At 38.4% G+C, this 16,083-nt stretch overlaps 1 protein-coding gene across 4 annotated transcripts in view; it reads left to right on the forward strand.

Annotated features, from left to right (window-relative positions):
* The window catches only part of galnt10 (UDP-N-acetyl-alpha-D-galactosamine:polypeptide N-acetylgalactosaminyltransferase 10 (GalNAc-T10)), a 126,077-nt gene that overhangs the window by 80,023 nt on the left and 29,971 nt on the right, over positions 1 to 16,083 (forward strand). For 3 of the 4 annotated variants that reach the window (XM_062048901.1, XM_062048898.1, XM_062048900.1), the window contains exon 4: positions 13,364 to 13,530. In XM_062048901.1, the coding sequence (XP_061904885.1) occupies positions 13,364 to 13,530 (167 nt within the window). Of the gene's footprint in view, positions 1 to 13,363; positions 13,531 to 13,724; positions 14,261 to 16,083 lie in introns of those variants that run through there. The other variant, XM_062048899.1, reaches the window with a different exon arrangement.

The following is a 16,083-nucleotide window of genomic DNA, read 5'->3' on the forward strand; positions in this document are numbered from 1 at the left end:
GGAGTCTTAAAATAAAACAAAACATGATCCGGGCAACGGATCATCACACTAGCCTTCATGTTGGAATTTAAAAGTGCTTTTAGTCAGCCCTGCGAGGAACACACCTTATTGTGTCTGTAACTTTAATGCTAATGAGCTGGATTAGTCCAAGCCATTTGTACAATTAATCCACTTTTTAACTCTGCGCCAGCCTCATAGAGACTATGTAACCTTGACTATGTTTGCACTGCAGGCTTAAGTGGACCAAATCTGATTTGTTCAAAGTCAGATTTTTTTTCCAGTACACCGTTTAGAGTACAATGTACATTGTGATCTTTATCAGACTTCAGTATAAACGCGCACAGGCCCCAATGTGGCCTCAATATGGCCTAGCTGTCACTTGCATGCGCAGTTCGATACTATGAAAACAAAGAAAGTTGACCGGATTCCGTAAATGAACAAGGACTTTACTACTACTATTAATATTACTACTACTTTTAAAAATAAAAGCCACCACACCTTAAAAATTACGTTTTTTTATGTAAAAACAAATATATAATGTCCTGTAAAGTAATGTAATATAATATAATGTATGTATGAATGAATATATTTAGTGTATTATATTTTGGAGGTTTCTAATCTTTTTATGGCTGCTAAGTAGAGGAGACACGGACATCAGCGTGGATCTACTTTAGCGTTATTTTTCAACTCACGTTAAAAACTTGTGCAAAACGCCACAGCGTATAGGTCATTTCTGGTCCTTCAGCGATTGCTATTTCTTAGCAAAGTATATATACAGTCACAATCAAAAGTTTACATACACTTGTAAAGAACATAATGTCATGGTTGTCTTGAGTTTCCAATAATTTCTACAACTATTATTTTTTTATGAGAGAGTAATTGGAGCACATACTTGTTGGTCACAAAAAACATTCATTAAGTTTGGTTCTTTTTATGAATTTATTATGGGTCTACTGAAAATGTGACCAAATCTGCTGGGTCAAAAGTATACATACAGCAATGTTAATATTCGGTTACATGTCCCTTGGCAAGTTTCACTGCAATAAGGCGCTTTTGGTAGCCATCCACAAGCTTCTGGTTGAAATGTTGACCACTCTTCTTGACAAAATTGGTGCAGTTCAGCTAATTTTGTTGGTTTTCTGACATGGACTTGTTTCTTCAGCATTGTCCACATGTTTAAGTCAAGATTTTGGGAAGGCCATTCTAAAACCTTAATTCTAGCCTGATTCAGCCATTCCTTTACCACTTTTGACGTGTGTTTGGGGTCATTGTCCTGTTGGAACACCCAACTGCACCCAAGACCCAACCTCCGGGCTGATGATTTTAGGTTGTCCTGAAGAATTTGGAGGTAATCCTCCTTGCTCATTATCCCATTTAAAGCACCAGTTCCATTGGCAGCAAAACAGGCCCAGAGCATAATACTACCACCACCATGCTTGACGGTAGGCCTGGTGTTCCTCGGATTAAAGGCCTCATCTTTTCTCCTCCGAACATATTGCTGGGTATTGTGGCCAAACAGCTCAATTTTTGTTTCATCTGACATCACATGGACAAAGATAAGACCTTCTGGAGGAAAGTTCTGTGGTCAGATGAAACAAAAATTGAGCTATTTGGCCACAATACCCAGCAATAATAACTTGAGGGCAAAAAATGAGATTTGAGCAAAAAATGAGCAATTCAGGGGTGAGATAGGAGGAGCTATGGTGCTAACATTACAGTTACGTTAATACAGCCTTTTTTTTAAAAAAAATATATATAGAATAACAAAATGATAGCTGGCATAGCTCCAGGGTTTTTTATGTGTAGCGAAGCCTGCTTCAAGCATGGACAGCAGATTATTATCACGTTTTGTGCTCATAAACAGGCTCACATACTGTATTACTGTTGGAACATCATTAAAAGGTCTATTTCACATAATAGGGGGCCATTTAAATGCAATAGCCATCACACAACAGTTACAGTAATGTCCATGTTTTTATAAGTGACAAGTGTCACATCAGTCGGTTTTATAGGTCGTGCAACGCCGTCCAGCCAAAAAACACTTGATTTCAATTGCTTCTAGTCGTGTACCCAATAACCCTCGGACAAAATGGCCATTTTTCTGCAACACAACATATCCTTTAGGGTCAATATGAGCAGTTTCTTGTGAATTGAGGTAGGCCACAGAGGACTGCAGGTTTAAATCGCAGCCAAGACTGCAGTAAGCAGGTTATCTTAGAAATTGGCACTCCATCAAAAAAAAAAAAGAATTTCCCAGCCTGTCTTTGGCGGGCTTATAAAGCAAATCATTGGTGCAGAGATGTTTTTTAGGAATGGACTGAGACACATCTTACACTTTCTCCCACATATCTGTATTTTCTCTTTCTTAACGGCTCTTGTATTCACTATTCATAATGGAATTTTTCGGTTACGGAACCTTTGTTGGGCACACGTTCACAATTTGTACAAAAAAAAAGTAAAATAAAGTGACGGACAGGAAGTGTGCATCGCCTCAGACAGCAAAATGCCGCTGCCCAGTCTTTGGTAAGCAATAGTGTTGTAACGATACCAATATTTTGGTACCGGTACTAAAATTATTTCGGTACTTTTCTAAATAAAGGGGACCACAAAAAAATTGCATTATTGGCTTTAATTTAATAAAAAAATCTTAGGGTAAATTAAACATGTGTTTCTTATTGCAGTTAAGTCCTTAAATAAAATAGTGAACATACAAGACAACTTGTCTTTTAGTAGTAAGTAAGCAAACAAAGGCTCCTAATTTAATCTGCTGACGCATGCAGTAACATATTGTGTCATTTATCATTCTATTATTTTGTCAACATTATTATGGACAAGTGGTACAAAATGTATTATTAACACGCGAAGTCCCAGAGAAGGGTCAATTGACACTTTTACCTAGAAAACACACAAGAGGGTCATTTGACCCCTAGTCCCCCCTGTGGACACTCCTTTTGTTATGAAAATGTGGCTGTTAGTGGCACACGGCAGGGGGCCACTTGAGCCTGTGTGGGGGAGGGGACCTTACAGCTCAAGCTTTAGTTCTGAGGTAGGTTGTGTGTGTTTTTGCAAGGATCAACAGAATGAAGGGATCAACACTCTGACATTTATTGTTAAAAAAAATACAAAACAAAACATATTTACAAAGAATGAAAAAGCAACTGTTTTCCCAGTTTTGGTGTGGAGGGTTGTTGCAGAAGCAATTGTTATTTTTGTGTGCCAAAAATAGTTTAAAAAAAAAAATTTACAAAGAAAAAAGCATATTTACAAAGAATGAAAAACCATGTCCATGTAAACGTGACTGACATACATTTGAGCAGTCACTCACAATCCTGGCACTGCCATTGCTCCTTTCGGCATTTCCCACATGTATAATTTTTCTGTCTACCTAGACAAACTGCCCCTAACAGCCTCATTACCATAACAAAATGAGTGATTAGTGTATTCGGGAAAAGCGTCGGGCCAAATGACCCCTCTCTGGGTCTTCTAGGTAGACAGAAAAATGCTGGGACTTCTAGTGTTAATCTACTTGTTCATTTACTGTTAATATCTGCTTACTTTCTTTTTTAACATGTTCTATCTACACTTCTGTTAAAATGTAATACCGTATTTTTCGGAGTATATGTCGCACCGGAGTATAAGTCGCACCTGCCGAAAATGCATAATAATAAGAAAAAAAAACATATATAAGTCGCACTGGAGTATAAGTCGCATTTTTTGGGGAAATTGATTTGATAAAACCCAACACCAAGAATAGACATTTGAAAGGCAATTTAAAATAAATAAAGAATAGTGAACAACAGGCTGAATAAGTGTACGTTATATGACGCATGAATAACCAACTGAGAACGTGCCTGGTATGTTAACGTAACATATTATGGTAAGAGTCATTCAAATAACTATAACATATAGAACATGCTGTACGTTTACCAAACAATCTGTCACTCCTAATCGCTAAATCCCATGAAATCTTATACGTCTAGTCTCTTACGTGAATGAGCTAAATAATATTATTTGATATTTTACGGTAATGTGTTAATAATTTCACACATAAGTCGCTCCTGAGTATAAGTCGCACCCATGGCCAAACTATGAAAAAAACTGCGACTTATAGTCCGAAAAATACGGTAATCACTTATTCTTCTGTTGTTTGATACTTTACATTAGTCTTGGATGATACCACACATTTAGGTATCGATCCGATACCAAGTAGTTACAGAATCATACAATGGTCATATTCGAAGTCCTCATGTGTCCGGGGACATATTTCCTGAATTTATAAACATAATATACATTTTTTAAAAACAAAAGAAGATGTTGTGATGCCAAAAAATATCGACTTAATCATAGTAGTATCGACTAGATACGTGCCTGTACTTGATATCATCACAGTGGATGTCAGGTGTAGATCCACCAACTTACATTTTAATTTTGATGCCGTTGAGCTACGGTGTGTAGTGAAGCATGTTTAGCTATTCCTCGTCCTGCAGGGATGATACTTGTAAGAAACTTACTTTATTTGTCGCCATGGAGGCGAGGATTAGTGATTTAGAAGTACCTAAAACACTGCCGACGGTGGATGGACGTTAACCGATAGCTAGCCATGTCTTAAAGCACCTCTTCCGGTGGGCGTTTCAGTGTTATAACTTCACCTTTTTCTTTAGTTTTTAAGCCAAAATGCGTCCGTTCTCCCTTTTCTGTCTACACACTGTTTCTGCTTGTAAGTACTCCGTGATTGTGCGCCGCCGAACATGCTCGTCTGCTTGTAATCCAGCAATGTCACGACGTGACTTCGACGTGGGCGTGGGGGGGTGCGGGACCGGTACGTTTCAGAGACGGTATCGTACCGAAAATGATTCATTAGTATCGCGGTACTATACTAATACCGGTATACCGTACAACCCTAGTAAGCAAGAATCAATGCTAGCTATAGTGCTTAGAAGAAGCCATAGCCTGGAGTCTCTGTTCTGCTCTTGTCTCTTGTTTTGCCTTTCAGTGAAATAAATCCAGTGGAACCTTGATTTACAAACTTAATTAGTTCTTGAACAGGGTTTGTAAATAGAAAAGTTTGTATATTGAAGCACATTTCTCTTAAAGGCATACTGAAACCCACTACTACCGACCACGCAGTCTGATAGTTTATATATCAATGATGAAATCTTAACATTGCAACACATGCCAATACGGCCGCGTTTACTTATAAAGTGCAATTTTAAATTTCCCGCTAAACTTCCGGTTGAAAACGTCTATGTATGATGACGTATGCGCGTGACGTCAATCGTTGAAACGGAAGTATCCGGACACATTGTATCCAATACAAAAAGCTCGGTTTTCATCGCAAAATTTCACAGTATTCTGGACATCTGTGTTGGTGAATCTTTTGCAATTTGTTTAATGAACAATGAAGACTGCAAAGAAGAAAGTTGTAGGTGGGATCAGTGTATTAGCGGCCGGCTAGAGCAACACAACCAGGAGGACTTTGACTTGGATAGCAGACGCGCTATCCGACGCTAGCCGCCGACCGCACGGATGATCGGGTGAAGTCCTTCGTCGCGCCATCGATCGCTGGAACGCAGGTGAGCACGGGTGTTGATGAGCAGATGAGGGCTGGCTGGCGTAGGTGGATAGCTAATGTTTTTAGCATAGCTCTGTGAAGTCCCCTTTGCTAAGTTAGCTTCAATGGCGTCGTTAGCAACAGCATTGTTTAGCTTCGCCAGACTGGAAAGCATTAACCGTGTATTTACAGGTCCATGGTTTAATAGTATTGTTGATTTTCTGTCTATCCTTCCAGTCAGTGGTTTATTTCTTTTGTTTCTATCTGCAGTTAAGCCCGACGCTATCACGTTAGCTCCGTAGCTAAAGTGCTTCGCCGATGTATTGTCGTGGAGATAAAAGTCATTGTGAATGTCCATTTCGCGTTCTCGACTCTCATTTTCAAGAGGATATAGTATCCGAGGTGGTTTAAAATACAAATCCGTGATCCACAATAGAAAAAGGAGAGAGTGTGGAATCCTTCACTGGCTCCCTGTGCGTAACAAAATCAATTTTAAACTCCTTTTATTTGTTTTTAAATGTCTAAACAACCTCGCGCCAACATCTCTCCGACCTCCTTCAGCCTTACTGCCCCACCCGATCCCTAAGATCAGCCGATCAGCTGCTACTGACGGTCCCGGACACAAGGCTGAAGCTTAGAGGTGACAGAGCTTTCGCTGCTGCTGCTCCCCAGCTCTGGAACGACCTACCTCTGAGTGTTAGACAAGGCTCCTCTCTTCCTGTTTTTAAATCTCTCTTAAAAACATACTTTTATTCCATGGCTTTTAACACTGAGTGATATCCATCCTGCAATGGCGCCCCATAATACACCTGCTGTGAACCTGTTTTTATATTTTATCTATTTATTTTTTATCGTGTTCTGTTTGTGTTGTGTTGTGTTTGCTCGGTTCTCGTATTATTTTTAACCTGCCCATTGTACTGCACTTTGGCTACCCCTGTGGTAAATTTTAAATGTGCTTTATAAATAAAGTTGATTTGATTTGATTTGATCCAATGAGCCAGCTTGTACCTAAGTTACGGTCGGAGCGAAAAAATATATGTCCTGCGCTGCATTCTAGTCCTTCACTCTCACGTTCCTCATCCACGAATCTTTCATCCTGGCTCAAATTAATGGGGTAATCGTCGCTTTCTCGGTCCGAATCGCTCTCGCTGCATTGAAAACAATGGGGAAATGTGAGGAGCCTTTCAACCTGTGACGTCACGCTACTTCCGGTACAGGCAAGGGTTTTTTTATCAGCGACCAAAAGTTGCGAACTTTATCATCGATGTTCTCTACTAAATCCTTTCAGCAAAAATATGCCAATATCGCGAAATCATCAAGTATGACACATCTGCTATCCCCGTTTAAATAAAAGAAAATCATTTCAGTAGGCCTTTAAAGAAACAATGTAAACATGAATAATGGGTTCCAGTCCATATTTTACTAAAGGTTTGTAAAGGAACAACGTTAAATCAATGTTCTTTTGATCACCATCGTCATAATTACTTAATTCGATGTGGAATTGATTAACCGTGCAGCCCTACTGTACTACATACTGTTGGTTGTTTGGAAACCAACAGCTCTGCAGAATGTGTGAACAACAGCGACAGCTCTGGAACAGGTTTTGTTCTGTTGACAGGGCTATGTCGTAAGGAAAAGCTCAAAAAAATGAAACAAAACATGTACTGCTGTCTCTCTCTCTTCTGACTCATTAAAGGACACACTGCTGAAAATAAAAAATGTTTGCAGCGCTATAAATATTGTCCTGTAAAGAGCAGCGGACCTGCTGCCTCGGTTTTGTCACCGTTCAGCCTTCAGTGCTTTGCTGTTACTTCCTGACCTCACTGTGGGAAACAAATTTGAAGATGCGTCTCCACTCCAGTTGGCCTCCAAACATATTTCCACCCTTGACATGTTTGAGAAAGTTTTTATTAGAACGTTTGTGTGTCAAAACCAAACTAGCCCTAGTTGACAGGAGGTGGATTAAATAGGTTCTGCTCATAAAAACAACATTTGTAAAGTTACAAGGGACTTAAAGTTTCAGTTTCAGTTGATTTCGAACATGCATACGATACAATGTAATGCATCACATATTTCCAGTTGTGTCATTACAGCACGTCCGAAAAGGAGCAGGAAGAAGCTGAGCTTATTTAGTCCTATCCATTTTCATACCATAGCAATTTTATCCCGTTTCCTTGTTCTCTGTAACAGAACAGTGAATAAATAATAAATAAATAATATACCATAGTAAGTAAACAAATATTAAATACATAAATAATCTTTATCTAAAAAAAAAAAAAAAAAGAAGGGTTCAAGATCCATCCATCCATCCATCCATTTTCTACCGCTTGTCCCTTTTGGGGTCGCGGGGGGTGCTGGAGCCTTCATCATAATTCTTGTTCTGTGTACTTTGTGAACACTTGTAGTTTGAACAGTCTGTTAAACTGAATCATATTGGTGCTTTGTTTGATTTCTTTAATTGATCCATTCCATAATTTACTCCCACATACTGATATGCTAAAGGTTTCAAGTGTTTTAAAAATGTTTTAAAATTTGATTTTCCTCTAAGGTTATATTTCTCCTCTTTTGTTGAGAAGAATTGTTGTACGTTCTTGGGTAGCAGGTTATAGTTTGCTTTGTACGTAATTTTAGCTGTTTGCAAATGCACCAAATCGTTGAATTTCAATATTTTTGATTCAATAAATAAAGTGTTTGTATGTTCTCTGTATCCAACATTATGTATTGTTCTAATTGATCTTTTTTGTAACACCGTTAGTGAATGAAGTGCACATTTGTAGTTGTTTCCCCATATTTCTGCACAATAACTCAGATATGGGAACACTATTTCTCCTCTTATCAACAAAAGAGGAGAAATATAACCTTAGAGAAAAATCGAATTTAAAACATTTGTATGCACGTACAACACTTAAAACCTTTAGCATATCCGTATGTGGAATTAAATTATGGAAGGGATTACACAAGGAAATTAAACAAAGCACCAATTTGATTCAGTTTAAGAGGTTGTTCAAACTAGAATTGTTCAGAAAGTACAAAGAAGAACAATTGTCATAAATATATTGAACCTTTAAAAACAAATTAGATAATGATTTTTTTATGTATTTGGTTAACTTACTTATGGGAAATGTGTTTATTCATAGTTTATTTATTCACTGTTCTGTTACAAACAGAGAACAAATAAATGGTATAAAACTGCTACAATATGAAAGGTGGTAGGATTAAATAAGCTCTGCTTCTTCCTACTCCTTTTCGGACGTGCTGTAATGAAACAACTGGAAATATGTGATGCAGTACATTGTTATTACATCTTCGAAATAAACTGAACTGAACTGAACGTCTCCCTATGCCCTTTTGGACAAGTTGAATTGTACTTTGATTGATTGATTGAAACTTTTATTAGTAGATTGCACAGTACAGTACGTATTCCGTACAATTGACCACTAAATGGTAACACCCGAAAAAGTTTTTCAACTTGTTTAAGTCGGAGTCCACGTTAATCAATTCATGGTACAAATTGATTGATTGATTGATTGAGACTTGTATTAGTAGATTGCACAGTACAGTACATATTCCGCACAATTGACTACTAAATGGTAACACCCGAATAAGTTTTTCAACTTGTTTAAGTCGGGGTCCACTTAAATCAATTCATGGTACAAATACATACTATCATCATAATGCAGTCATCACACAAGTTCATCATCAAAGTATATACATTGAATTATTTACATTATTTACAATCCGGGGTGTGGGATGTGGAGGGGGGGTTAGGTTTGGTTGGTATCAGCACTTCGGTCATCAACAATTGCATCATCAGAGAAATGGACATTGAAACAGTGTAGGTCTGACTTGGTAGGATATGTACAGCAAGTAGTGGACATAGAGAGATCAGAAAGCATAAGAACAAGTATATACATTTGATTATTTACATTTGATTATTTACAATCCGGGGAGGTGGGATGTGGAGGGGGGAGGGTGTTAGTTTAGGGTTGCAGTTGCCTGGAGGTGTTCTTTTAGTGCGGTTTTGAAGGAGGATAGAGATGCACTTTCTTTTACACCTGTTGGGAGTGCATTCCATATTGATGTGGCATAGAAGGAGAATGAGTTAAGACCTTTGTTAGATCGGAATCTGGGTTTAACGTGGTTAGTGGAGCTCCCCCTGGTGTTGTGGTTATGGCGGTCATTTAGGTTATGGAAGTAGTTTGACATGTACTTTGGTATCAGGGAGGTGTAGTGGATTTTATAGACTAGGCTCAGTGCAAGTTGTTTTACTCTGTCCTCCACCCTGAGCCAGCCCACTTTGGAGAAGTGGGTAGGAGTGAGGTGTGGAGGTCTAGAAGTAACCTGACTAGCTTGTTCTGGGATGTTGGAGTCTAGATTTGAGGGTTTTGGAGGTGCTCGGGTACCAGGAGGTGCATGCGTAATCGAAAAAGGGTTGAATGAGAGTTCCCGCTAGAATCTTCATGGTGTTTTTGTTGACCAGAGAGGAGATTATGTAGAGAAATCTCGTTCGTTGGTTGACATTTTTGATTACCTTGGTTGCCATTGTATCACAGGAAAGATTAGCCTCTAGAACTGAACCTAGGTAGGTGACCTCATATTTCCTGGTGATAACAATCTCACCCACTTTTATAGTGTAGTCATTGACTTTCTTAAGGTTGATGTGGGACCCAAATAGGAAGGATTCCGTTTTACCCAAGTGTATGGATAGCTTGTTGTCAGTGAGCCAGGTGCAAATTCTACAGAGTTCAGCATTGAGGATTTTCTCCACCTGTGACTTGTCCTTGCCGGATACCAGCAGGGACGAGTCATTCGCAAACAGGAACAATTCACAGTCGCATGCTGATGACATGTCGTTTACGTATATTAGGAACAGTAAAGGCCCTAATATACTGCCTTGGGGGACTTCACAGCTTACTGAGAGGGGGGGGGACACGGTGCCGTTCACCTCTACCACCTGTTTCCTCCCCTCCAAGTAAGATTGCATCTAGCTCGATGAGGTTTTATCAAATCCGATTGCTCTGAGCTTATCCAACAGTATAGCGTGGTTAACGGTGTCAAAGGCCTTCTGAAGGTCCAGCATGACCATGCTGCAGTATTTGCCCGCGTCCACCTCATGTTTGATGTGGTCGGTCAGATAGAGAAGGCATGTGTCAGTGGAGTGGTTAGTTCTGAAGCCGGATTGGAATTTGTACATGAGTTTTTTAGTGGCAAGATAACTATCGACCTGTTCATAAACTATTTTTTCCATTACTTTCTAAATGGAACTGAGAATAGAAACAGGTCGGTAGTTACCAGGTTCTAATTTGCTTCCTTTTTTAAAAAGTGGAGTTACTCTTGCTATGTTGAAATCTTTTGGGTACTTGGCCTTGTGTAATGAGAGGTTTATTATGTGTGTGATGATTGTAGCAATGGTGGTGGCAGAGTCCCTGAGGAGTCTGGAGGGGATATTGTCATGGCCGGTGGCCTTGTTTAGGTGGAGCGCGCTCAATTTTTTTTTTTTTTTTGTAACAATGGGATGTTTTTCAATGTAACTTATCCAGCAAAAAAAATTATTACCAACTTTTACCAAGGATAACGGCTCTCGCACACAGCTTGTAAAAGCCAGTAATTTTGTAGTTGATTCCATTACCGTGCCGTTTATAAAGAATGTCAACAACGGTAAAAGGTGCAACAATTTATCAGGTTGACCAAGCAATTTTCTACATTTTAAGGTAGTATCAGATGTGTGTTTGTTCATCAATGCCAGTACACGGGTGTCACTCACTTCCGCCTTGTTGTGTATTTTATACACTTCATTAGACACAGAGGCTGACTAATCACGTGTCAAACTATCCGATATTGTTTTGTTGCATTAGTATCTGGGTGGCAAACATGTCGTGACATTAAAGCCATGAGAAAGGATCCAACCAAATGTTTCCACACAAAAATTGTGTTAGTTCTTCCAGAATAAATCCGTAAAGTTTACAAGAGAAAAAATTAGCCGTTTCAAGTGAACAAAGTCGTTACATTACAAGAAAATATGTATCATAATATGTTGTTATTATATTAGGAATTCCTTATTTTCTCTATTTTTTTCAGAGGAAAAACATGTATTTAATAGATGGTTTTAATAAAGTTGTGATATTAATTTAATGACTACAGGTTCTAACATTTTTGATCAAACGACAAAAAGTAGTTTTGTTTAGAGATCACACACAAACACACAAAGACAAAAAAACAGACCACTCTTTTCATTTTTCTGAAGAAAAAAATGTAATGTTGTGAGAAAAGTGTCGTACTTTTATGAGAATATATCCTAATATTACAAAATAGCGTTATTACGATGAATTACTATGATAGTTTTCATCTAAAAAAAATGTTTTAAGTTGTAATGTTGAATTATTATTTCATGACACTACGTTGTAAGAACCAAACAGAAAAGTAGCACATTTATTAGAATTTCTAAAAAAAAGTTTTGCAAAAATTTTTTTGCAAGAACATGTTATATTACAAAAAAAAGTTAATGTCTTATTATGATCAAATTGTTTTGTATTTAACCAGTCATAATGTTGAATTACTACATCACAATTGGTGTAACAGTCTAACATAAAAGTTGCAATTTTATAGAGAAAAAATGGTTTTAAGATGTTCCAAAAATATCCTTTTTCCCAAGAATAATATATCGTAGTGTCAAGAAATGTTAAGGTAAAATGGTTTTCATTCAATATTGTTTTAATGTTGAATAATTACCATTTCATAACAGTTTGTAGCAATTTTTTGAGAAACATTTTGTTTACGGTGTTGCGTTAAAATACGTCCTAATATTACATAAATGTACATGAAAAAATTATATTAAGGGAACAATTTAAATTCGATCAAAAGAACAAGTAAAAATGTTATAAGATTTGTAATAATAAAAAAAAATTATAATGCGATTTTTGAATTACAAAAAAATAAATAAATATATATATATATATATATATATATATATATATATATATATATATATATATATATATATATATATATATATATATATATATATATATATATATACTACCGTTCAAAAGTTTGGGGTCACCCAAACAAGTTTGTGGAATAGCCTTCATTTCTAAGAACAAGAATAGACTGTCGAGTTTCAGATGAAAGTTCTCTTTTTCTGGCCATTTTGAGCGTTTAATTGACCCCACAAATGTGATGCTCCAGAAACTCAATCTGCTCAAAGGAAGGTCAGTTTTGTAGCTTCTGTAACGAGCTAAGCTGTTTTCAGATGTGTGAACATGATTGCACAAGGGTTTTCTAATCATCAATTAGCCTTCTGAGCCAATGAGCAAACACATTGTACCATTAGAACACTGGAGTGATAGTTGCTGGAAATGGGCCTCTATACACCTATGTAGATATTGCACCAAAAACCAGACATTTGCAGCTAGAATAGTCATTTACCACATTAGCAATGTATAGAGTGTATTTCTTTAAAGTTAAGACTAGTTTAAAGTTATCTTCATTGTACAGTACAGTGCTTTTCCTTCAAAAATAAGGACATTTCAATGTGACCCCAAACTTTTGAACGGTAGTGTATATATATATATATATATATATATATATATATATATATATATATATATATATATATATATATATATATATATATATATATATATATATATATATATTCCTAACAATACCCTTTTTGCACCTCAATTTTACCTCAACCCCCCGTGACCCCAAAGGGAATAAGCGGTAGAAAATGGATGGATGGGTGTATGTATAAAATACAGTTTTATGTCAGAAAAACAAGTTGTAATTTTAGAAATGTGTATCTTTGTATAGTTGTAAACAGAAGCTGTACGCCGAGAAGCTTCCCAACACTAGCGTCATCATCCCGTTCCATAACGAGGGCTGGTCGTCTTTGCTGAGGACGGTCCACAGCGTCCTCAACCGCTCTCCTCCACAACTCATCGCCGAGGTCCTCCTGGTGGACGACTTCAGCGACAAAGGTACGTCTCTTATTGCTGATGTGCTAACGGACGCCTTTAGAATTAAATCGGCCTCTTTTCTGCAGCAGCAATTGTTTCTACCCACAACAATCTGAAATCTTATCTGGCAATGTTTATACAGGAATGTGAATGTGTTTTCATGAGATATCAGCTTGCCTTCGCTTCACTCTCCACATTCCTGCTACCTTTCTCAGTGTCTCTCGCCTACACTCCTCTCCGTGCGACTCAGCCAAGCAGAACACTGACTCACACGGAAGTATGCAAACACTCCAAACTCTCTTTCTGTCACCTGGAAGGAATTGTGTAATAAGTCTAGCTCAACTTTTACACTGTTAATTTGATCAGCACAACAACGGTTCTGTCAAACAGCCCCCAGTCTGTGTGTAACATCATTTCTTTTGGAGTTTTAGACCTACACGGAAAAAAGAAAAGTATTAATCCATCCATCCATCCATTTTCTATACTGCTTATCATTGTTAGCCGACTTGGGGCGTGAGGCGAGTCACCATGGGCTGGTCGCCAGGCCCAATCGGATGGTACATATAGACAAAGAACCAGGGCTGCACAATTAATCGACATCAAGGTTTTAATTTCTGCAATTATTAATCCCAAGAGCTAAATAAAGGTGACCACAACAATGGCATTATTGGATTTATTTTAACAAAAAAATCTTACGGTACATTAAACATATGTTTCTTATTGCAATCAAAGAACAATTTTGGCCTCAAATAAACTAGTGAACATACTAGACAACTTGTCTTTTAGTAGTAAGTAAGCAAACAAAGGCTCCTAATTTAGCTGCTGACGTATGCAGTAACATATTGTGTCATTTATCATTCTATTATTTTGTCAAAATTATGAGGGACATGCTAAATAAATTGATTATTAATCCACTTGTTCATTTACTGTTAATATCTGTTTATTTTCCGTTTCAACATGTTCTATCTACACTTTTGTTGTAATGTAATAATCACTTATTCTTCTGTTGTTTGGGTACTTTACATTAGTTTTGGATGATAAAGTAAAAGTTAAAGTTAAAGTACCCATTACTGTCACACACACACAAGGTGTGGTGAAATTATTCTCTGTATTTGACCCTACACCCTTGATCACCCCCTGGGACGTGAGGGAATTAGTGAGCAGCATCGGTGGCCGCGCCCGGGAATCATTTTTGGTGATTTAACCCCCAATTCCAACCCTTGATGCTGAGTGTCAAGCAGAGAGGTAATGGGCCACATTGTTATAGTCTTTGGTATGACTAACACTAACCACTAGGCCACTGAGATCACCGATATCACAAATGTAGGTATCGATATCAAGTAGTTACAGGACCATACATTAGTCGTATTCAAAGTCCTCATGGGTCCAGGGACATATTTCCTGAGTTTATAAACAAAATATGAATTTTTAAAAAAGGAAAAAAGATTTTGTGACGACAAAAAATATCAATATAATCATAGTAGTATCGACTAGATACGCTATCGTGCTTGGTATCATTACAGTGGATGTTAGGTGTAGATCCACCCATAGCATTTGTTTACATTCAGGAGCACTATCTTTTGTTAGCGGTGACGCCGGTGAGCTATTGTATCCTCCTACGGTGTGTAGTGAAGCATGTTTAGCTATTCCTCGTCCTGCAGGGATGATACTTGTAAGAAACTTACTTTATTTGTCGCCATGGAGGCAAGGATTAGTGATTTAGAAATACCTAAAACACTGCGGACTGCGGATGGATGTTAGCTGCTAGCTAGCTAGCTATGTCTTAAAGCACCTCTTCCTGAGGGCGTGTCAGTGTTATAACTTCATCTTTTATCGTTAGTTTTTAGGCCAAAATGCGTCCATTCTCCCTTTTCTGTCTACACACTGTGTCTGCTTGTAAGTACTCCGTGATTGTGCGCTGCCGAAAATGCTCTTCTGCTCGTAAAACCACCAATGTCATGACGTGACGACGTGCTGTCATGCCCGTAAAAAAAAAAAAAATTCAATAAAAAAAAATGGGGAACCAGAAGTTTTCAAACAGAGTATAGTATCGTTTTTGATTCATTAGTGCTGCGATACTATACTAGTACCGGTATACCGTGCAACCCTAATGTGTATATCCATCCATCCATATTCTTCCGCTTATCCGAGGTCGGGTCGCGGGGGCAGCAGCCTAAGCAGGGAAGCCCAGACTTCCCTCTCCCCAGCTACTTCGTCCAGCTCCTCCTGGGGGATCCCGAAGCGTTCCCAGGCCAGCCGGGAGACGTAGTCTTCCCAACGTGTCCTGGGTCTTCCCCGTGGCCTCCTACCGGTCTGACATGCCCTAAACACCTCCCTAGAGAGGCGTTCGGGTGGCATCCTGACCAGATGCCCGAACCACCTCAACCGGCTCCTCTCGATGTGGAGGAGCAGCGGCTTTACTTTGAGCTCCTCCCGGATGGCAGAGCTTCTCACCCTATCTCTAAGGGAGAGCCCCGCCACCCGGCAGAGGAAACTCATTTCGGCCGCTTGTACCCGTGATCTTGTCCTTTCGGTCATAACCCATAGCTCATGACCATAGGTGAGGATGGGAAT

The sequence above is a fragment of the Entelurus aequoreus genome, linkage group LG05 (genome assembly GCF_033978785.1).
Source record: "Entelurus aequoreus isolate RoL-2023_Sb linkage group LG05, RoL_Eaeq_v1.1, whole genome shotgun sequence".
Lineage (NCBI taxonomy): Eukaryota > Metazoa > Chordata > Actinopteri > Syngnathiformes > Syngnathidae > Entelurus > Entelurus aequoreus.